Here is a 25,247-nt window from a genome sequence, read left to right on the forward strand (position 1 = left end):
AAAGTTAACAGAAGTTGTATAGGAGCTACAGTGATCTTCATATGAGCTCTAGGTAATAAGATTTACTGGAGAATTAGTTGACTGATATGTACTATTTTGAAAATAGATTTTCAGCAGATTTGCAGGAATTCATTTTAGGAAGCATTTTATGACTGCCAAATACTATATTGGAACTGCCCTTTTGGGCACACAAATCACAGATGTGCAAATAGTTTTCCTGGTCAGAGACCAGACAGTAAATAACACTGATAGATGGTTGAGCTAAACATGAAGTTAAGTGTTGACTGGAAATAAGATTTCTGAAATTACCTCTTTGCTCATAATTGGGTTAAGTGGGTTTTGATGAAAAGAAATAAGTAATTAAGATAATCACAGTTTTTAAATAAATTACCCACATGAAAAGCACCTCCCATGCTCTAGAATAGTTCTAGGAAGTCAAGACTGGTAATTAGAGAGTCGCTTGACAGTGAGAGGGTCGGCATATAAATTTAATAATAAATAAAATAACTCATACTGTGTATCTTTATCTACTCCTTCTAGAGGCTCGTAATGGTATTGTAATTTTGTTTTCCCCAAATATAATGAAAACTAGCTACAGCTATACAGTATGCAATGCATATATGCTTTTCCTGGTTCTGCTATTCTGCATTAATTAGTAACAACAATATTAATATTTTTATAGGATTATATAGACTATATCAGGAGTTCAGTCGGTATAGAAGCTTGGCAAAAATAATTCCACATTTATTTAGGATTTTTCAAACCTTTAGGTATAGTTTTTCCATTATGACTTGAATAGCTACTTATTATTATTTTGAAGTAAGAATATATTGGTGGTGGAGGAGAAGGCAAGAAGAACCATAGTTTATGATTTTGTCCTGTTATACCCTGTTTTGAGTTGACCAGGGTATGCAAAGTGAAAATGAAACAAAATAAAGCAAAACAATAAATGAAAAGCTTAAATGGCTTAAAATTTATAAATAGATGCAAATGTTTGCTTCTTGAATTTGCTGTTGAAAGAAGCCAAAATATTTAAAATATTATGTAGTATTTTATTGATAAATATTTCAAAACTGGGTATCTACATTTAAGATTTACGTAACCACTTAGGAATGGTATATGCTATCAAGGGCTTATTTAAGAGAATCTCTTACAATATTTGTTTGTTTATTTTTTATTTGATTTCAAGTCTGCCTGACTCTTTAATGTTCTGAGTGGCTTACAGTTAAAAACAGTAGTTGAATGTACACTGAAGTAGTGAATTGAAGTTCTAAAAAAAAGGAGGTGTATATCCCATAACTCATTTGGGAGTATGAATTTGACCCTGTGGACTGCTGAAGGGACGTAATGTTTACACAGCAGTGATTTGGCTGTACATATGTCATGGGAGAAAGAATACAAGTGATTTCAAGTGTTTCAAGTGTTTACAAAGACATGGTATGGGAATTGATGATATTATCAACAGCAACTAAGAAGACAAGACAGTATCAGCTATGTATTTTTTTCCTGCATATAATTACACACACACAGATAAACACACAACATGAGTTTATGGGATAGAAGAACTAAAGGTCCCTGCATATGCAAATGGCCATGCAAATTATACAATATAATATTTTGATTATTTCTGTGCAATGAAATTTAGAAAATTTAGAGATTTATAAGCAATGTGTCAGTAGTTAAAATATTAGGGTAGAGCCGAGTAAACCCAACTTCAAATCCGCTGTTACTAATAGAAGACTTTGAGCTGATCACTTTTCTCAATCTAACCTGACTCCCAAGATTGGAAGTAGAATTGCTACGTATCTCACTTGAAACTTGTGGAGAAAGGGCAGGATATAAATGTACATATTTCTGAATGAAAGAATGAATAAATAAATAAAATAAATCCTAATTGAATGTAAATATTTGGGGACTTAATATTTGAGTTTACCAGTGCAACAATAAAATATTAGCACAATTATTTGTTGCTTGGTTTGGAAGGCTGACCCAATGTAAAGGATTTGGGTTCTTGAATTAATTGTTGTTTGGTTTGGAAGGCTGACCCAATATATTGGACTTGGGTTCTTGAAATTCATGTAACCCTTACTACAAGTCAGATTTACAAAGGATGAACATTATTAATTTAATTTAGTGTAGAGTATTGTGCCAATATAGAGTTGGCATTAAAGTGAAAACAGCTTAATACAACTCTATCTGTTCACTTGTAATCCTTGATATCATTTCAAATTAAAATGAAAGTATATATTTATTATTTATTTTAACAGTGGAACGAGTTGAAAGAGACAACCTGTCAGAATATTGTGTTCTTGGTCAACGTCCCATGCACTTACCGAATATCAACCAGCTGGCAACTTTGGGCAAAACAAATGAACAATCTCCTCATGGTCAAATTCACCACAGTACTCCAATCAGAAACCAAGTGCCAACGTTACAGCCAATCATGAGCCCTGGTCTTCTTACGCCTCAACTCAGCCCACAGCTTGTAAGGCAGCAAATAGCAATGGCCCATTTGATAAATCAACAGATTGCAGTAAGTCGGCTCCTGGCTCATCAGCATCCACAGGCAATTAATCAACAGTTTCTAAATCATCCACCTATCCCTAGAACAGTCAAACCAGAACCAACAAATTCATCAGTGGAAGTATCTCCAGATATCTACCAGCAAGTCAGGGATGAGTTGAAAAGGGCCAGTGTCTCCCAGGCGGTCTTTGCAAGAGTGGCTTTCAATCGCACGCAGGTATCATATTTTATTTATTTAACTAAAGTATTTTATTCAATTATTCTGTTAAAAAAAGCTTTTTAAAAAGCACATGAAAAAGTCAATCTCTCTCATTGGGTTTTTTACTTTAAATGAAATGAAACAAAAGGAAAGTAAAGGAAGAAGACAGTTCTCAGCAATTTTATTGCATTTCTTCACTCCACCTTGCAAAATTGAAACAATGCATTAACAAAAAAAACCCAACTATTGTATAACATTTCACAACACTATGATATAGTGCCTTCTGTCCTTATATTTTTTAAATAAAACTTGTATTTTTATGCGGTAGAAACTGGATCCAAATGATTGAGGAAAGATGGAGGAGATTGTTTAAATTTCTTTCTTTCATCTCCTTTTAGAAACTGATAGAAAAACAACGATCCCAGAAATACCTTTTTGAACTTAATCTATTAAATTCTTATTAAAACTAGAGAATCAGACACTGGTGACCTGAGCATTATCTACTTAGGCTAGATAGTTTCAAATTTCCTTTGAAATTTATTGATCTATTCATTTAGTAATGGTTTTAAAGACAAAATGTTTTCCTTTTTTCTGCTTGATGAAAAGAGGTCTGCATGAGTATATTTGAGATGGAAGCAAACAAACAAGCAGGAAAATTACATCCTGCAATTTACTTCTACTACTTCTAGTTCTGACTATGCACAGAAGCATATTTAACTTTGGATTTTTAAAACAATATTGCAAGAACTACAAATCCTTTGTGATTACTTTCTCAGCAGTACCTTTTTAATTATGAAGCATTTTGGGGAGCCAGTAACATTGTTTGCCACATAGACAATAAGAAGAAGCAATTCCATTTTAAATTGTTTTTATCAGATTTTAGTAATAATTTGTGTCTGGAACTCTGCACTTTGATATGGCCCAAGGGCTAATCAATAAAGTAAACTGAACTGAACTGAGAACCATATACTGTATATACTCAAGTATAAGCCGAGTTTTTCAGCCCACTTTTTGGGCTGAAAAAAGCCGCCTCGGCTTATACTCGAGTCAGTGAAAAATTTGCCCGAAATGGAGGAGAAAAAGGGGCGGGGCCATGCCGCTGGGTGACGCTCGTGAATGGCCCGGCGCCCCTGTGAGTTTCCCCTCCCTCTGTGTCAGTTTGCCACGCAGCGCGCACTGCACCATTCCCCCTCCTCACGTTCTAATGTAATGCAGGGCTGTCTTACGATTCCCCTTCCTCCCCCTCCTGCCGCTCTGCAACGATGTCCCACCTCCTCCTTGTTATGGCAAGCAGCCACATAGCGATGTCCCACCTCCTCTGGTACAGTGATCCAATGATAGGAATCACTGTGCCGTGTGTCATAGGAGGCGGGACATCGCTCCCGCGGCTGCACGGGACATCATTACCGGTAGCTGCTGCATTTCCCACCCTAGGCTTATACTCGAGTCAATAACTTTTCCAGTTTTTTGTGGTAAAATTAGGTGCCTCGGTTTATATTCGGGTCGGCCTATACTCGAGTATATACGGTATGTTAATTTCCAGATGGTATTACCATTATGGTGCATATAAGTGCCATAATACTCATATACTCATTGATGATGAATTAATTCCATAAAACCTGAAAATTAGAAAAAAAATTAAATGGCTGAAATCCTCTCCTTTTAGTATCATGATTTCGGAACTTAATTTGGCCTTGGGAACTTCTTATTTCATGTTGAATTATTTTGTCATGGTTGAATGTTTTAAATATTTTCTGTAATTATTATACATAATAATTTAATAATTAAAATGTGCATGGGATTATGTATTTTTTCAGATGAAGCTGTTATTCGATCATTGCCCTGACTATAACAAGGGAGCTTACCAAGGCTGGGGCGGGGTGGTGGTGGTGAAGAGGGGAGATATCACTGTCTTCTTTTTGTAGTCTTCCTGCATTTCCCACCTTTTTTCATTTTTTTTTCTTTCCTCAAAATTTTTTTGTAAAGGGAAATGATGAAGAGTTCTACAGTACCTTTTGTTTGGTAATGGTAGATGCCAGGAAGTATTGTCTGAACATGAGAAGGAAACAAGGAGACCAGTGTGGAGCAGAGTGGTCAGACAGGAAATGATTTAAGTGTTTATGTGAAAACAGTTTGATGTACTTTCATTTCATTTCTCTTTCAACATTTTTCCAAGGAAAGGGCGTGGGAAGTTTCTTTAGGTTTGCTCATGAAATGCATAGTTCTGTTCTGATATATGGATATATCACTTTTGGCATTAATGGAACACAATTGAACATGAAATTCAGCTTCACAAAATACACCATAACTTCTTTCTTGAAGCTCAGACCATTATAAGAGTAAAGTAATGAAGCAAAGGTGGAGATTTCATCCTGTACTGCAATTCACAATGAATTTTTGGGACACTGTTACATTGGAAATTTCATATTGTATGGCAATTAAATAAACTAGCAGCATATTTTCAATACTTCATTTCTCCAATTAGAAGATGGCTGTATCTAGTAAAACAAATGTCCCTTTTAATCAACATGATTATATTTTCAAGCTGAGAGTATCAGTAAAAATTAACAGCAGAATACATAAGTGTAGCCTTGTTTATGTTGTTTTTAGTTTGAAAAAGTATTCATCCGCTTGGATCATGCATCTCTGTGTGTATATAGATATTGTTCTATTTCACCCTCTATAAAGCCAATATAATAAATGTAGATAAAATGTAGACAATGACATATTTTGAAGTTGACCCAACAGATAAGCAGTTACATTTGTAGATCTTATAATATTGTCATTAAATTAGTCCTTATATGTTTTAGTTTCTAAATCTGTATAGACATATTTTTCAACATAAAGCATATTGTTCTTTAATATTTGATTTGAAGAACTCTTTTCCTTGATAAGTGACTGAACTACTCAGCTATTTGAAACATTTTTTGTCTTTGCCACAGAAGCTTAGGCCTCATATATAATATTTTTAGTGTGGAATCATAGAACCAATATGTTATTATGGGTGTAATGAATCCCTTTAAAAGAAAATGTTCCTTTCAAAATTATTGTGGCTAATGATTAAGTAATACCTCTTTCTGAAATTACATTTCAGAGATTTACAAAAACTTGGGGAAAAATTATCCTAGCAAGTTATGGAAGAGAGGAAGGGAGAGAGAAAGAAAAAATGTCTAAATAAAAATCTGAATTTTCATAATAAATGATGAAAAGGATTCAAAGCATTCAAAGAATCCAACAGTATTCCCTCTTCCAAAATACATTACAAATAATAAGCATTGTGATTTTATAAAATAAAGCCAACTTGGAATACAACTGCAAAGAACCTGTTGGCTATGCTTGAATAATATAGTCGATACATTCTATTAATATCCAAGTATAAGGACATACCCTGTACCAGAGTCCCACTATTTGGGATGCAGTTAAACAGGAAGTGACTGTGTTTGACCCACTATTTCTTCCTGCTGTTTTGTTTTGAAAAACGACAATGATCTGCTGGCACCACTTCAGAAAGTGTTTCCCAAAATGGGTAAAAGTGTTCTTTTTTCTTTCTGTAATGATACACGTACTCATTACCCAACCATAAAGCTTTCATCCTCTATTTTGTATCCTCTGCCTCATATACTCAAGGGAAGGGGGGAAAAGTAAAAAGAGCAGAAAGGGAAAATTTCTAGCCTAGTTTAACTAGGAGGCCCTCTGAAAGTCAGAAATGCATCATTTCTGAACTTCCCGTTGGCCGACTGGGCCAGTTTTTCGCCCTCCCTAGGCTCCGGAGGCTTTCCTGAAGCCTGGGGAGGGTGAAAACAGCCTCTCCCGCCCCCCAGAGGCCCAAACTTCCGGTTGCCCCATTTTTTCTCATTTTTTGCCCTCCCCAGGCTTCACAAAAGCCTCTGGAAGTTCGGGATGAACTTGCAGTTGGCTCGCTGGGTCTGTTTTTTGCCCTCCCCAGGCTTTAGAAGCTTTCTTTCTATGCGTGCCATAGGTTTGCCATCACGGCCCTATGCCTTTTCTTTTTAAATTAGCTTTTCTATTATACAGGTAGTCCTCGACTTACAATTAGTGTAATTAGTTCAATTAGTGATGGTTCAAATGACATTGAAAAATGTGACTTAGGACCATTTTTCAGAGTTATACAACCTTTGCAGCATCCCCATGATCATGTGATCAAAACTCAGATGCTTGGTAACTGGTTCACATTTATGACCGTTGCTGCGTCCCAAGGTCACGTGATCACCTTTTGCAACCTTCTGACAAGCAAAGTCAATGGGAAAGCTAGATAGACTTAATAACTGGGTTACTAACTTATCGACTGCAGTGATTCACTTAACAACTGTAGCAAGAAAGGTCTTAAAATGGGGCAAAATTCACTTAAAAAGTGTCTCACTTAACAACAGAAATGCCAGGCTCAATTTTGGTCCTAAGTTGAGGTTTACCTGTATATATTTATGTTAATTCATTAGATTTATGTCCAGGGGTGGGATTCAGCCAGTTTGCACCAGTTTGGGCGAACGGGATGTTAATTTTGCATCCAGTTCACTGAACCAGTTGTTGAAAGGACCAGCTGGCCCTACCTATCCCACCTTCCCAGGAGTCTCCACACAGCCTGTCTATCATGCCAGGTAAGTGCAGGGCCTGCACGGGGGCTCTGGGAGGACAAAAAACTGGGCCTCCCGGAAGTCCAAAACGAGCCTGTTTCTGGTCTCCAAAGGGCCTCCGGAGCCCGGGGAGGCAGTTTTCACCCTTCTGAAGGCTCCACAGCCTGGGGAGGATGAAAAACAGGCCTACCAGAAGTCCAAAAATGGCCCTGTTTCCGACCTCCGGAGGGCCTCCGGAGCCCGGGGGGGTCATTTTCACCCTCCTGGGGGCTCAGGGAAAGCCTGGGGAGGGCAAAAACTGGGTCTATTGGAAGTACCGGAAGTCCAAAAATGGGCCTGTTTCTGGCCTCCAGAGCCCAGGAGATACCTTTTTTGCCCTCCCGGAGGCTTGGGGAAAGCCTCTGAACCCTGTGGGGGGGAGGCAAAAAATTGGCCTGTTTCTGGCCTCCAGAGGGCCTCCAGAGGGCCTCCTGAGCCTCAAGGTAAGCCTCTGGAGCCTGGGGAGGGTAAAAATGAGGCTGAGTAGGCCACACCCACCATGTCCACGCCCACCCAGCAACTGGGCAGAGAACTGGTTGCTGACATTTTTCAATCCCACCCCTGCTTATATCCCACCTTTTGTACTGGAGCTTAAGAAGGCATACATAGGGCTTCCCTCTGTTTATCCGTATGCAATAGCCCTGTGAGATTTTTTTTAAAGTTATGTTTACTTCCATTAGTATGTGTATATATATCTAAAAAATTATACTCCTGCCTATTTCCATATTTTGCTTCTGTAGAAATTTTTGGCAGAAATGTTTTCTAAAGTTTCTGGAGGAATTACACTTAGATTTTACAGCTGAGGTGAAATGAATTTGATGAAAATTTGGGATTTGTACACTCTGCCTTTTATCCATCACAAAGTATCAGGTGGGGGGGAATGGGGCATTTCTCCTGGATTTTCACTTCTTACATACAGACACAGACACACACACACAATGGTAATCCTTTCAATAAGACAAAAGATTATATGGGATGAAAATTCATAGCGTCAGGTGAAAATAATTGAAGTTAAAATTCTAAACAAGTGCAGGGACTTTTTTGGGAAATGTTGAACACATTTGGAATATTGAGAGAGAAAAAAAGTTGCAGCTGCTTTCATAGCATGACTGCCATATTAAACAGGACTTGCCAGAAAAGCAGCCACTAACCAGAAGACAACTTTATTCACCACCATCCACTATAGGTCCCACTCCTAGTTATTGGTTTTTCAAATCAGATTGGCACACAAGACAATATTCTTGCAATACTAAGGATTTTTACAACAGTTTATAAAAAAATAGGAGGAGGTGCTTTGATTTCATGGTTATGTTGGAGGAGGGAAGATTGCACCTTCAAAAGGTTCTGCAGGAAATAGATTCCTTAAATCTATTTCAGTCTGGTTTCAAACTGGGATGTAGGAATGAAACAGCATTGGTTACACTTTTGGATGGGCTCTGGATGGGCGACTGCTTCCATTTTGGCCCCCTTGGTCTCTCAGCAGTCTTTGATTCCATCAACCATGGTATCCTTCTAGTGACAGAAACACAGAATTGTAGTGGCGTACTTCCTTGCTCTAAACTGGTTCTAGTTAGTATTTGTAGTGGTGAAGCCTCTAGGGTCATCTGTTGGCATTGAGTTAAATATAATTGAATGTCTACTGTATGTACACTGGCCAAAGCACAATTTGCAATTTATAAGGCAGCTTATAAATTATTTAAATCAGCAAATACACAAATAAGCCTAAGGAAATCTAGATTTGTTTCCATCACAATAAACTGTAGAATACATTCCAAAACAATAAAACATGGCTAGATTGATTAAGATTAAGAAAAGCTTAGCATGATTTCTAGATAGAGTTTGTATGTTCTTTTCTGGTGTTCTTCAGAAAACCCACCAGAGATGAATTAAATATAGTGTAGTGATTGGAGTTGTGGTTTACTCTTGCATTTTCTTCACAATTCCCCTCTGTCATATAAGCAATTATTTCCTTTTCTAAAAATTAACAGCCTAAAAAAGAAAGTTTATTAAACTAATGTAATAGCAGCATTTTCTTTGAGGACTAAAACATTTCATTTTAATATTAAAAATTGAATTTCTATCATTACACATTATATACATTTTATTTAAATCAGCTTGAATACTGTCATTTCAAGCCTAAGCAGGTTTCTCAGGAGAGATACATACGTTAAGCATTAGTTAAATTAGTTTTTAGGTTCTATCTCATACCAATATACGATAATTAAAATTTAAAATAATACCACATTGAAATGGCATGTTATGAAACATAATTATCTAAACTATAGGCATACAAGTGCACCCAGAATAATTTCATAAAAGTTACAGATCTGTTTATAGAAGATCAGAAACCATTATTAATACTGTAGTTTTATGCATGCTTATGCAGTAATCTCCGCTTACTTTATTGGAATGTTCTCCCAGGGAGATGTATACAGAATTGCAGCCTTACTGTTTCTGTTGTGAAAAATAACACTGCATAATATAATAACATCTTTATTGTATTCAACATGTTGAACTCGTTTAAATCCCTATAAAATATCACAGTGTTTTCTGGGAGCTAAGAAGCATAGAAAAACTAAAATAACCAAGGTAGTCTTTTTGGTTTTTTAGTTTTAACTCCTAATATACTGGAATTTAAAAGATAATTTTGTGTTTTATTATAAATTACAATGTTTTCAGTAAAAAGTATTTCCTTCTTGTAAGTTTTGCATTAATTAGGAAGTAAGGCCTCTCAAGGTGCATTCTATATTTGTATAATGGGACACATTATATTGCATAGTCCTGATATGTTTAAAGAGTGACCTTGCATGCAAAGAACAATTATAAAAAAATATTGCATGTTTGTAAAATTCCAAAGTAATTGCCCTTCAGATTTATTGGAAATATATCTCTTAAAAAATGCTATCTAGCATGTTGTTGTCCTGAAATCTCTGGAGAGCACTCGGTTGCAGAAGCTGATGTGTGTTGTTGGTTTTATACATACGATTGTGACCCTTTAGATATTGTATGCACATAGTAAAATAAACCAAAACAATTGTCACTGTTTGTTCTATTGACTGCCAGAATTTATTACTGTAACATTTTGAGTGTTTTTATACTAAATCATAAATAAGAATCTAGAGTGTTTGTTATCAATAACAAATAATAACTCATCTATAAAATGCACTCATTAGGAATTCCAGGCTGCAGATTTTTTTAAAAAAAAGAAACAATGGAATGGAATGGAATGGAATGGAATAGAATAGAATAGAATTACTTTATTTGGCCAAGTGTGATTAGACGCACAAGGAATTTGTCTCCGGTGTATAAGCTCTCATTGTAAATGCCAAATGACAAAATAATAATAACCGTAATAACAAAGTAATAATAATCATAATAATGATATCAGCAAGAGAAGATAGTGGAACAGATGAGAAAGATAATAATAATAATAATAATACAGCCATACTACATGGGTAACTATACTTAGACATAAGAAAGTACTGTGGGAATTAGGTGTTCAGCAGAGTGATGGCACAAGGAAAAAAACTGTTTCTGTGTTTAGTTGTTTTGACATGCAATGCCCTGTAGCTGCATGCTAAAGGGAGGAGTTGAAACAATTTATGCCCAGGATGCGAGGGGTCTGTAGATATTTTCTCAGCCCTCTTTCTGATCCATGGTTCTTAATGAAAGGAGGCTGGTTGCAATAGTTTTTTCTGCAGTCCTAATCTGTTGAAGTCTGTACCTGTCCTGTTTGGTTGCTGTACCAAACCAGACAGTTCTAGAAGTACAAATGATAGACTCAAAAATTCCTCCGTAAAACTGTATCAACCGTTCCTGGGGCAGTCTGAATTTGCTGAGTTGAAACAGGAAGAGCATTCTTTGTTGTGCCTTTTTAATGATGGTTCTAATGTTAGGAGTCAATTTCAAATCCTAGCATCCCAACATTTGAAAGACTCTACTGTTGATCCTGTGTTGTCTAATCTAGTAAGAGGTGGTAGAATAGAGGGCTCCTCTAAAATCCACTTTCATCTCTAAAGTTTTGAGCATGTTCTGTTTCAGATTGTTCTGGCTGCACCACAGGGCCAGTTGTTCAATCTCTCCTCTGTATCCAGACCAGTGGTGGGTTTCAAAAAGTTTTGGAACCTACTCTGTGGGTGTGGCCTCCTTTGTGGGAGTGGCTTGCCGGCCATCTGACCTGGTGGGAGTGGCTTGCCGCCCATGTGTTTTTTCTCTCTCTCTCTCTCTCTCTCTTTCCTTCCTTTTGTCTCTCTGTCCCTTTTTTCTTTTTTTCTTTCATCTCTCACTCTTTCTTTCTTTTTTCTTTTTTTATTTATTTGTTTCTTCCTTTCTTTTTCTTTCTCTCTCTCTCTGTGTCAGTCTGTCTGTCTGTCTGTCTGTCTGTCAGTCTCTCTGTGTGTGTGTGTGTTTGTGTGTGAGTGCTGGGTTTCATAAAATTTTGGAACCTCTTCTGTAGGTGTGGCCTGCTTTCCGGGTCCATTGGTGGAACCTCTTCTAACCGGTTCGGTAGATTTGACGAACCGGTTCTACCGAATAGGTGCGAACTGATCCAGACTCTTCACCATCTCGAATGAGACCAATGTCTGTTGTATCACCTGTAAACTTCAGTACTTCGTCAGTACAGAATTTGCACAGATTGCCTCCTATTTTTAACTGAGGTATGATTTCAGAGAAAAATCCCAGTAGTTAATAGAACTCTCGAGGGTAAATTGATTCATGAGATACCTAATGTTAACTGCTTTATTTACAGTCACATTCTGTATTAAGTAGTGTACTTTTTTCTGTTTGTTTTTATAATCATCTTGTAAAAGTCTCCTTTGAAATACTGTTGTTGAAGTTGGAAAATGATTCCTATTCAAACAACCAATTTACAAATGTAAATTATTTTTTTCCCTCAGTGAGCAAAGACAAATATTTGATAAGTAAAAATTCATTTATATATATAGGTCTTCTTTAACCCGGAATTTCAGGCTATGCACTAACGCCCAGTTGTGAATGCTTAACTTCCATGAATTATGATACTGTAATCTGAGATATAGATTACAGCATCCATAATTGGAGCTCCAAAATTCATAGATTATCATCACAGAGAGCCAGTTTTAAAAATGTGATAAATATGGTGTATATCCTATGGGATTCTAAAGCAAATGTGGGTTTCCATTCTCTGTTTCTACCCTTTGGCAGAATATTACAGACATGAACACAATCTTTAGCTAACTTCAGGCATTTCCTAAAAACAGTAATGCTACAGTTAGTCTGGCTGGACTGGTTTCTTTGCCATGCACCTGGTATATATCACTTTAAGAATAAATCATGCCTCATTAAATTACAATTAAATGAAATCATGATCATTTGTTTTTCTTGAAGAAGATGCTTTGCATATTGAAAGCCTAATTTGTTGCAGGTGAGAAAAAGATGAACAGATTATTTAGTATCACTTTATTTTTATTTTTATTTCATAATGCTGATTGTTGATTCATTTTGGTGTATACCAACTCGGAGCTATATGAATATAAACGAGGGCTCTCGTAATACTTTGTTTTATTGACTTTGTTATCACTCTGTCATTTATTATCAGCAGAGTCTGTCAGAGCAGTCTATTCAGAACTGCATTGTAATAGATTTCCATCCCGAGGCATTTTCTTATGAACAGACTTTTCACATTTCATTGCCACCTACTTTTTACCATTTTCAGTGGTGTGCTGCAAGCTTTCTCCTCACTTTTTGTATTGTATTTGAACCTGATATTTGAAGCCCTGTTCCCTTGATAGCTTAGCATAGTGAGGAGTGTATGTGCATATAACCCATTCTGCTCAGATTGCTTCAAAAGTCAGGTTTTACATAACCGTACTGATAAGACTGAACTGTTTTCCATAGGCTTAGACAGGGGTGGGTTTCAACCGGTTCGCGGCGGTCCCTGCGAACCGGTTGGTCGGCGAACCCGAAAGTAAGTAACTTCCGGGAACGGCGAAGGGCCCACCCGCCGGCCCGTGGTCCATACCCGGTTTTGACGTGTTCTGCGCTTCCACGCATGCGCAGGACTCATATAGCGCCTGCACGATCCTCCAGGAGTACTTGGAGCATCGCACAGACACTAGTACGCATGCGTGCACCGCGCGCGTGCACGAGGACGCCACCAGCCCCGTTCCAACCGAACCGGTTGGAACGGGGCGAGAAACCCATCCCTGGGCTTAGAGTAGTATTTGGCTCCAATAAGATTATGACCATCTTCATTAGTTTTACACTGGTATTTCAGTATTGTGGCTTCACTTAATACTTCATAAGGAAATGGATCCTCCCTGGGCTAAGCTGGGGCTGAGCTTCAGACTTTACTCGCCCCCTCCCCAAAAGCCATCCCAGAGCCACAGTACCAAAAGAGCCGAGGTGGCGCAGTGGTTAGGGTGCAGTACTGCAGGCCACTTCAGCTGACTGTTATGTGCAGTTCAGCGGTTCAAATCTCACCGGCTCAAAGGTTGACTCAGCCTTCCATCCTTCCGAGGTGGGTGAAATGAGGACCCAGACTGTGGGGGCGATATGCTGACTCTGTAAAACCGCTTAGAGAGGGCTGAAAGCCCTATGAAGCGGTATATAAGTCTAACTGCTATTGCTATCGCTATAAAAGCCCCTTTGTGCTGGAAAAAAAATGAAAAGCAGCTTCTAAGCATCAGTGCCAAAATCCTCTTTGTGCTGTGAGTAGGGGAAGTTGGAAGCAGTCTCTTTCCTTACTAAGGCTTGGGACTGGGAGAGACCAAGACCAGGTAACTTGGCTTGGAAAGGTTACTTGCTTAATGAATTGTTATTGTCAGTTAGTAAGTAAGTAAGATCTTTATTACGGTCAAAGACCAGCAATATACATTTGTCTTTACACTATATTAAAAATACTAACATTAAAATATAATTAAAAGTATTTACATTAAAAGTGGATAATAACATAATGGTCCAAAGATTGTTAAAGGTATGTCCAGATAATTGGTACAAGATAGTACTATACTATAGCCAATTTTTTTCTTATGGACATTGCAGCAGCACAGAACTTTGCCACTGCATACGTGGTAACCGGGTTAGTGTCCTGGAGGAGAAAGCCTAGATAAAAATTGTCTGCCCTCCCTGGCAATCTCTCTAATAAGGGGAGAATATATACAGACCTACAAACTCTGTATAGCTCACAGTGTAATAATACATGTGAATTATCTTCCACTTCTCCTTTACCACATATACAAACGCGTTCTGCTATAGGTGTTCTCTTATACCTGCCCTGGAGGAGTGCTGAAGGAAGAATGTTAAATCTGGCTCTGAAGAAAGCTATTCTTTGTTTTAGAGAGATCAGGTCATTTAGATATCTAAAGGTGGCGCAGTGGTTAAATGCAGCACTGCAGGCTACTTCAGCTGACTGCAGTTCTGCAGTTCGGCTGTTCAAATCTCACCGGCTCAGGGTTGACTCAGACTTCCATCCTTCCGAGGTGGGTAAAATGAGGACCCGGATTGTTGTGGGGGCAATATGCTGACTCTGTAAACCGCTTAGAGAGGGCTGAAAGCCCTATGAAGTGGTATATAAGTCTAACTGCTATTGCTATTGCTATATCTTGCCGATTCCCACACACCCTGTTTGATTCTGTCCCTGCTGTGGAGAGGCAGTTAAGTTAATAGGGAAATGGGGAATGCTGGTATTGCCATCACTAAATGGTGCAGTCACATGCTGTTGTGTTTTACAACTGTATCACTTAGCAATGGAATTTCCAGTCTCAATTTTGATCATAAGTCAAAGACTAGAAGATAATGGTAAGTACAGTCAACATAGTGATCTCTACAGGATTTCAGTTTGTTATTATACATGTTTATTTACTGAAAGGAAACATTAAAAATTACCCAGTCAGTAGGCTTCCATACTACTGGATGTTAGACCAAAATGAAATGAAATAGTTGCACTCTGTATTGTACGTTATCATTCAGCTCACAACAACTGAAAGAAAGAATCAAAGAAATCTGATTAATGATCTTTTTATATTCGAGAAATGGTAGTTGCAACAGTATTAAGGGGCTACTACCTTGATACGTTAGGGATGCGGTGGCTCAGTGGCTAAGATGCTGAGCTTGTCGATCAGAAGGTTGGCAGTTCAGCGGTGCGAATCCCTAGTACCGCGTAACGGAGGGAGCTCCCATTAGTTGTCCCAAGCTTCTGCCAACCTAGCATTTCGAAAGCATGTAAAAATGCAAGTAGAAAAATAGGGATCACTTTGGTGGGAAGGTAACAACGCTCCATGAGCCTTCGGCATTTAGACATGCTGGCCACATGACCCTGGAGACGTCTTCAGACGGCGCTGGCTCTTCAGCTTAGAAACAGATATGAGCACCGCCCCTAAAGCCGGAAATGACTAGCATGCATGTACGGGGGAACCTTTACATTTACTTTGCCTTTATATGTTATTTTATTTGTTCATTACCAACATTTCTGATTGGTAAGAAATAAGGCGCTGGAGTAGGCCCAGTCATCGCCCAACCAGTAAAGTTTTTGTGTTCTTATTATTAATACTTTTCAAACTTGTTCATCATATGTAAGAAATTAGCACACTTTTTAAGAGTCTTTTAACATAGGAAACTGATATGATAATACTTTCCAAGTATATCTGAATTATCTGTTTTTAACATGTTTTCCAAGTTAGGTCTTGCAGAAGGAAGATTGTAAAGTAAACTTTGGATTTATGGATGCCAGATGCCTTAGGTCAGGGATGTCAAATTCAACGTCTGGGGGCCAGATCCGGCTCATGGGGCACTTAGATTTGGCCTGTGGGGCCATCTGAGAAACAGCAAAGAACTGGCCCACAGTGCCTCTGGCAGCAAAAATGGAGCTTGCGAGGGCCACATGTGGCCCTCCCAGGCTCCATTTTCAGCTGCGATGACCTCCTGCTGCCCTCTGCCAGTGAAAACAGAGCTCAAGGAGGCCACATGCAGCCCCCCCCTCGAGTTCTGTTTTCATTGGCAGAGGGCGGCAGGAGGCCATTGAAGCTGAAAATTGAGCTCTGGAGCCCGTTTTCCCTGGCAGAGTGCTTAGGCCACCACAGACACTCCTGACATAAGTGACATCAAGCTGGCCATGCCCACCCTAACAAAGCCCACCCCGCCCCCCGAGGTCAAACAGAACCCTGATGCGGCCCTCAATGAAATCGAGTTTTACACCCCTGCCCTAGGTGATACCATGGGCAATGTTACAATACACAGATTACTGTCTTTACCTCTTAGCAGAAACACATAACAATAGTTTTGCAGGAGATTAAAATGTTTGCCTAGGGCCCCCACAGTAGGAAGTGTGCTAATTCCAGCCCAAGTAAAAAGTCTAAGGTAGTGGTCAATTAAGCGGCTATTATTTTTTACTTTAAAAAAAAATCCAAACTACAAAAGAGGGATATTGTCAAGTCACTGCATTTGTGAACTTTATACTTACAGTGTCCATACTGTACTATAAAGGACAGACCTTTGTTTCATAAAGCTGTTATTAAATGTAATTATTCATTTTATTGGTCTTAAGACTTACAGTTGCCTTTGTAAAGCAGAGTTATAAACAGTTTTATTTCTTTATTTTTGTCAAATTCATATAGCTACCCTTCTCACGTGAAGCGACTCCAGGGTGCTTCCAATGCATGTAAACAAGGAACTGAAACATTTTACAAACCCATTAAAAACAATGAAGAATACATAAAACAAGACCACAAGAGGGTAGCTATTACACATAAGACAAGGCTCCCTATTACTAGAGGAATCCCAGGCTTGCTGAAGGCTTATCCTGAGGAACCTCTGAGATTTGCCCCTTTTTCACTATCCTTATGCTTGGTTATACTTTAAAGTATTGTCTTTTTTATGCATCTAATTTTATGCAGATTTAGAACATTAACCAGCAGTCAGGCACATTTTATCCATGAATAAAAAAGCAGAAGCATGTAACTGATTTGAGGAAATATTTTTAACATATCATAAGTACCTGTGCCTTGAATAATTATTTTATATTTTGCATTGATTTGTTACATATCTTAGCACAGGGTTTTTCAACCTTGGCAACTTGAAGTCCACAGGACTTCAAGTTGACAAGGTTGAGAAACACTGTCTTAGCATATCCTCCTTTTATATAGAAGCTCAAGGCGGCATACATACGATTCCCTCCTATTTTTCCTCTCAACCACAGTCCTGGAAAGTTGATTAGGCTGAGGGAGAGTGATTGGTCCAACAATTTTTTTTCTTAAGTAGTCTTCTCTTTGTGATTCTGGTCTGCTTCTTCAAAGAGTATCAGTTTCACTTTTTCACGTATGTATGAATTTCTCATTTTAAGTAATTGGGAGCATTTCCCCCATATATCTTGATGCAGGGAAATTTTATATATTGAAATAAGATTGGGACACATTAATTTGCTATAAACTTTCCTGCCTAGAAACAATGCAGCCAATGATTTTCCCTTCCGAGAATGGTATTTTGGAGGAATTGGCAATATGTTGAAGTTCTATGCAGAGTGCAGATAGAAGGAAGGAGGATGGACAAAATACCGTAACATTTAGGTGGCAGTTGTACCATTTATTTGCAGCACAAATAAGAGTTATTTTCTAGTTATGAATCTGCTATAAAGAGGAAATTTTAGTTGAAATTCTCCAGGACAAAGGAGCCCGAAAGTACAGCAAATGATTAGAGATTCTGTTACTCAAAGACTAAAGTCTTAGTGTCAGAGTAATCGGTAATTTTTATGTCCTAGTTCTCCATAACTTTTTATATTCTATGACTTTACTTGGTTTCTAAGACTTTATCAGCTGTAGTAGAACTGAACTGCTGACTTCTTTCATGTAAAAGACTCAAACAATCTAGATATATTTGATGAATCTGACCATTGCCACCTCCCAACTTTTTAAACGAGGCAGCAATTTCCAAATTAATTAATTTTAAAGATGACTTATCTTAAGGATTTCTCATATTTGCAGCATTTTCCCTATTAGAAAGACTCGACAGTTTGCAGTGAACGAACTGTAACATCCAAACCTTGCCAAACATTTTTCTTCATAAGTCCCCTGAGCTGTTTAAATGTCTGAACTAAATTTACCAAACTTGGCAGATTCCTGAAGTTGAACAGAACTGCCAAGTGTTTGCAACCTCAAGCAGAAAAAGTGAGAACTCTAATAGTTTTTAGGCACCTGTCTATAATTGCAGTGTTATAATGGTGCCTTTACTACTCACTTGCCTCCAAGGCAGATTTGTATTTGGGTTGTTCTTAAGTGAAAGGTAGAATATAATTGCTCTTAAATCAGTCGTGGGCCCTAGAAAACAAGGTTTGTTTCTAGAAAACATTCCATGTGCTTTGACATCCGATGAAAGGTCTCAAGCCTGCAGCCTGGCCAATTATAACTAACACATTTTTTTTTAAAAGACTTGGACTTTTTTTTAATTTTTTGAACCAGGGATTGCTATCAGAGATACTGCGTAAAGAAGAAGACCCTAGAACAGCTTCGCAATCCCTCCTGGTAAATCTGAGGGCAATGCAGAATTTCCTCAACCTACCTGAGACAGAGCGAGATCGTATATATCAGGATGAGAGAGAGAGGAGTATGAACCCCAATGTGAGCATGGTGTCTTCAGCTGCCAGCAGTCCAAGTTCCTCCAGAACCCCCCAGGTAAGGTTCAACCCTATTATAATTGCTTTCAGTGTTGTCCCCTCATACAGAAAACCTAAAGTCAGGCATCCTACAAGATGGCTGGTTAGGTTTTTCCTGGACCGATAGAAAAGAAAAGACATTCTTAAATTCTTAGGCTTTTAAATTATGTGGTCTTTTAATAACACTTCTGGGATGGAACTGATATACTATTTTTAAAATTAATGCTGCAAATATAAAGAATGAACATTCAATTAAATACATGAAAGAATTCAAATATCTACAGGGGAGGTTATATACTTTGGCTGTGATCTGAATCTCCTCAAATCAATGGTGTACAGAGCTAGGCATGATGTTTCCTTTCAGGACCAATTGCGCACTTCATTCTCAACATGTGCCTGAACTTTTTTCATAATTTTACTTAGGGATTGTACCTTTAATTTTATCCTACGGTTGTTTTCAGTTGCTTCAGTAGCTCATCTTCTGGTTGGCAAATTGACCTCCAGGGTGCATCTAGAAGTGCTGAAATAAAATTAAGAGGTTGTTAGGTTGATTGCAACTAATAGAATAAAACCTTTCAAAATAAGTACTTGGACATGTTTAACGGATTTCAATGAAGATATTTTAGAGGTCTGTAGTTGGCTTGGAGATACAATTCAACATGTAAGTGCTGATCTTTAACCTCCCAAATGGTTTTGAGTCATGAAAGTTTAAGTGAACCGATCCAGCCTGTTGAATGTGGTTACATTAAACTGCTAATAGTTGTTGCCAAAAGGATGAACCAGAATTTCTACTAGCAGAGAGCATGATAGGATGATAATGTTGTGTTTCCTCCCACAATTATTGTTGGAGAAAGGAACCGCTGAAAATTAATGTCTGAATCAAACTTTTGACACAATATTTATTAGAGAAGACAGGGAGCCCTCAGCTGCTATGAAATGGCTGACAGAACATAAATAAATATTTCAAGGATAGGGGATCAGTGTATGGATTAGCAAACTATAACATTTTACCTTTTAGCAAATTTTTAAAAAATCATAATTTTTAAAAAATTGGATTGTAATGCTGAAGTTGGAACAAGCTAAGTGATTTTTATACCTGGATTTATTCTATTCTATTTTAATCTTTGTCATGCCATGCCATGCCATTCTTCTTCTACTATCTTATTTAAAACAGTGTATGTGTGTATGATAATACATAATTTACATATGCATTTTTTTTAGTTTCTAGTTTTGTTTGGTATATTTGTTTTGTAAAAGGGTTGCTTTCTAAAGATTTTCCTTCTCTTCTTTTACTTTATCTCCCCTTATTTGGCTTAGTATAATTTTATATAGTGTTATCATATTTTTTTCTTTTGTCTTTGGTGTTTTTCCCATTCTATATAGTTTTTAAAAAATAAAATAAACTCCTTTTTCAAAGTATAGTATATTGTATTTTATATACTATATACATTATATAGTTGGACTACCATTTAATTTATGTATAATATTGTAAAAGGATTAAAATTTAAAAGATTAAATACGTACAAATATTTCTACATATTTCTCTAAATATACACATTTTGTATGCATTTTACATGTTTGTTCAAGTATTTTTTTACCTAAACAATTCACAAACTTCTCTAACACATTATGTATTGAGATATGTTTTACCTAATACATAGTTTTCTACTCATTTTTAAAGTGGAGAAGAAATAGGAGTCAGACAAAAAAATTGAATTATAAATTCAGTAGGAAAAAATGAGTTCAGGAAAAACTCTCACTCTCATTATACTGAGGATATTGTTCTACTAATTTTTGGTGATGTTTCTAGAGATTACTTTATGTTTACTTAGAATTTGGGAGGCTGGGTGTACAGATCTAACTCCTTTGGTGGAACTGAATATATGCAATATGTGAAAATTGGCATTTATGACTGTTTTGCTTCACTCTGTGTACTTTTACTCTCCAGTTATCAGTGTTCTTTGTTCCTTTTCTGTCTTTAAGAACATTTGATTATAATCATAAGGCTTTACGCTTAGATTTTGATGATGATTTTTCTTCCTCTTTTTTATGCCTCAGACTTAGGCTAATAATTTCTAGAGCAGGATACAGCTAAAAGTTACAATATTTAACAGAAAAAAGTATAACACTACTAAAAATAGAAGAGGGACAAAATTAACAGCAAAGGTAAAATATAACTTAAGAGGGGCTTTTCTTTGTGTTGGAAAGATAACAAATGTCGATTGATTGAAAGAATTTATAAGTGCCTCCGGGCAGCTAACAATAACTCTGGGAGCCATGTAATATTTGATATTTGGTTGGCCTCCCTATGGAAAACATAAGATGCCTGTAAATGAAAACTCATTTGGTCACCCTGGTAAGAGTCCAAGAAGATAACTATAACATTTATGCCAGTTCATTTGAACACTGGCAGGGAATTACATCCAAGATAGAAAGTGAGTAAATTATCTAGAGAATGGAATAGATTTCTTTTAGAAAAAAACAAAATCTGCAGTGGTATAAGCTACCTTCTGCTGCTGAAGCAGGGAAAAATTCCTATATGTTAACTTATTTTACAGTGCATATATGATTTATTTTTTGCCTAAATCATAGTACTGAGAAGAATAATTTAATGCTAGAAGAATGCTTTAAGATATCGCCATGATAGGCAGACAGGATAAAACATATTTGAAATGAAAGACAATTTTCCCCCTGATGCCGAAGTTAATCCTATATAAAAAATACTGTTTCCATAGATACCAATCTGTGATACAATTTTGCAGTATAGTAGATAATCTCAGAGTATCAAGAAATATAGTAAATGTTTGTTTTCATTTCCCTATTATATTGCTTTTTAAAAATTGTAATTTTCTGGTTGTAGCTTTCAAGATGATCAAGTTTTGTTTTGGAATGTGTATTTGGTAGTAGATAATCAATGCCAAATTGATCAGAAAAAAAAGAGTCCAAATGTTTTGAGATGAATATAGCAATATTTAAATATGGGCTTCTGCTTCTTAATTTGTTCTTTGGTAAAAGTCAAGGGATATTAGAAAAAAACCCAGATATGAGGCTGATTTTAGTAAAGAATATTTATAAATGCCATTCTTTTGTGTTTGCTCCATTTTGTCTATTTGAAAAAATAAAACTTCATTGAAATAAAGTAATAATTATAAAAATACAAAACAGCATCTTTTAAACAATCTTGTTAACACACTAGAAAAAGTGAATTTTCAAGCCCTTTTAATAATGCAATTTATAATCACAAATTTGACTAAAACAATTTTTTTATATTGTCTGATAACAAGTTAGTGAAACTAGAACCAGGCCCCTTTAATTTTGTAATTTTAGTGCCATAATAAAGAAGATTCTGCTTCTTCGGGCCACAAATCATGGTGGAATAATTCAGAGCTTCTCCAAATTGACCAGAGAACACAGGTAAACATATTCCAAAATGGTTCTAATCCTATATTTTTTTAATATACTGAATATATTCTTGAGACATTTATATTACAGCAACTTTTAAATCTGGGTTTTTCAAATACAAGGCAAATTGGCCCTAAACCTGGTTCTCAAATACAAGACAAAACCCCACATTTCCTTTTTAATAATACCTTGTTAAGACATCGCTTTTGTTTTGTTAAAGATGATAAAATATTTAGCCCCATTAAACTTTCAACCAATGTAAAATGCTTACTCTGTATGCTGTTGTAATGAATCAGCATGGAGGAATTGCTATTACTTCTTTCAGTCTTTTTCACCTTTTTCTAACTTTTTGCTTTAACATGTATTTTAATATTCTAAAACTTTGCTGAACAGAATAACAGAGTTGAAAGTCTACTAGCCTAGTTTAAGTAGAGTCCTTGGTCATTACTTTACTTTTGCATGTTTCTTTAAACTGTCCTTGATTAAAATGATTGCCGGCGTGATTTATTAGTTCTTGCAATAACTGATTTGCCTTTTCTTAGTAAAATTAGTAGCCACTGTAATGTGCAGTAGATTTCTAGATTTTTGTGCAGCAAAATCCCACCTCAGTTCTTTTAGTAGATTTATCTGTGAAGGAGATATTCTCTCATTAGTTTCCTTCAATTGTCATAGAAATCGATAGGAAATCATTTATTTAAAAGGAATGTAATGGAATGTACCCAGCTGCAATGTGGGTTTATGAAGTCAATGGCAGCATATCAAGCACACTGGCAGGCTTAGAGTTATTAATCTTTTTTTCATACCCACTGATTTCCTAGGTGAAATTAGGTGACTGTCTGGCCAGCATAATGATGGGGAACCATACATACTCAAATGACATGTATAATTTTAATAAAGAATGAAAGAGAGTTGTGGGAGTACATTAAATTGAGTAATAATTTATTATTTAGAGACCTCTATGCATTTACTCATTTTTCTTTTCTGGAAGAATTGGCTCTTCCTCTAAGGTATGATTTTTTGGGGGGGTGAAGAGGGGGAGAGAGCAAAAATTCAAATAGTCGTATAGGTAATATATTGTATTTGAGGACTAGCTGAATAAAATAATTGCTTAAACATTACTTCATCTGATTCATAACCTTTTAATTTCCTAGTATATATTTTTGTGTGTGTTGAAAGTCAGAGCAATTGAAGAACACTGTGTGTATGTTTGTAGAAAAAGAGAGTGAAAGAGAGTGCATACACATGCTTTGTATGTCCTATAGGAATGCCCTGCAATTATTTCCAATCACAATTAACCTGATTAGAATAATGGACAGGAAGTGTCCCTCTGTAGCTAATGCAGTTTGGCATCAGCTGACTGAAATCCTTTGATAATTTCTGCACAGATGGCTGGGCTGAAAGCAGCACTATTTTAATTATTATTTTCATGGTCTCTCGATAGGCCAAAACCTCAACACCGACAACAGACCTCCCCATTAAGGTGGACGGAGCCAACATCAACATCACAGCTGCCATTTATGACGAGATCCAACAGGAGATGAAAAGGGCCAAGGTGTCTCAGGCTCTGTTCGCCAAAGTAGCTGCCAACAAAAGCCAGGTGAGCAGGGGATTCTCTTTTAAGAGCCGGAATAACTTTGAGGTTGACAAATCCCTTCTACAGATAAAAAATATACCTATACAATCTTTTCTTATTTGTGCTTTTGTTCCAGAATAATTTCTTCCTTCTTTAAATAGACTGAATAGCTAAAACGCACGGATCTTGTAAGAAAAAGTAAAACACAAATAAATCCAAAACTATAAAATAGGGATTTCTGAATGATGGTGTTTTTGTATGTTTGATAGAGATCTTAAAGAGTGATAATCACTATTTCTTGGTTTACAGTGCTTTTTTTTCCCTTTCAGTAAAAAAGATGAAATGGAGTAATAATAAAATATAGAAAGTAAAATTAGTCACATACTGATTTTAACAGAAATATTGTGAACCTACACATCAGTAATGTTGGTTTGATTATAAAATGGATCAAAATTGTCCTCATGTCCATTTTCTTCTAACAGTTCATGTTTTCTAATATACCCCATGCTTTTAGTTTCGTCTAAGGCTTAATATTCACGGGGAAAAAAGAGTGCAATATGGAATACATAAAAGGAAAATGCCATGGACCCCTTTTATACACAGTTAAAAGAATAAAAATCTCACGTACCACATGGCAAAATATAATGAGAGCTGGAACTGTTAAACGAATAAAGCTGTTAAAAGCATAATGCCACTTGGCACAACTACTGTGCATTTAACGGTTTTCCACTGTGTAATAAATGACATATGCGATAAAAGTGCAGTAAAATAAAAACTGCACAATTGATTTTGCAAACGTGCCTTTCGGCCTCTTCTTTTTTGCATTTTTTTCGTACACAAACACACACATATACACTTAAGATAGTTTTTAATAAAGAATATTTAGCACAAACTGAATAACCGGGATCTTTTTGAGGTTTGGCTGGAAAATGCCTGGAATCTTGCTGTCATTTTATGCAGAAAAGTCCTGAAACAGAAATGTTCTAAGTCACTGAAAATAATTTGAGTATCTCAACAACTTCAATTAGTGCCAGTTTGAATACTGAAATTCCAGAGGAATCACCCATGAGTTATTCTCTTTAACTAGAATATTTTAATTGTTTGTGATCTGAAAAAGAAAACAGTTTTGCAGTATGTAGAATCAATAGAGAGAATTTAAAAAATGAGCAGCAAGGTTGATCAAATGTGTGAAAATAAAATTTGCTGTGGTTGTGCCTTGCAAACACGTCTTGCATGAGTATATCTGAGTATGTGCTTTTCATTTCACAATTCTCTCAAGTAACCCTAATTTTTTTA

General features: G+C 36.7%; 1 protein-coding gene across 3 annotated transcripts in view; it reads left to right on the forward strand.

The window, feature by feature from the left end:
* SATB2 (SATB homeobox 2) overlaps window positions 1–25,247 on the forward strand; it is a 251,593-nt gene that overhangs the window by 186,806 nt on the left and 39,540 nt on the right. Inside the window, exons 7-10 of one of the 3 annotated variants that reach the window (XM_032229135.1) lie at window positions 2,268–2,740; window positions 18,783–18,995; window positions 22,304–22,390; window positions 23,820–23,975. In XM_032229135.1, the coding sequence (XP_032085026.1) occupies window positions 2,268–2,740; window positions 18,783–18,995; window positions 22,304–22,390; window positions 23,820–23,975 (929 nt within the window). The remainder of the gene's footprint in view (window positions 1–2,267; window positions 2,741–18,782; window positions 18,996–22,303; window positions 22,391–23,819; window positions 23,976–25,247) is intronic. The other 2 variants (XM_032229143.1, XM_032229151.1) reach the window with 2 other exon arrangements.

Source organism: Thamnophis elegans, chromosome 1 (assembly GCF_009769535.1).
Source record: "Thamnophis elegans isolate rThaEle1 chromosome 1, rThaEle1.pri, whole genome shotgun sequence".
NCBI lineage: Eukaryota > Metazoa > Chordata > Lepidosauria > Squamata > Colubridae > Thamnophis > Thamnophis elegans.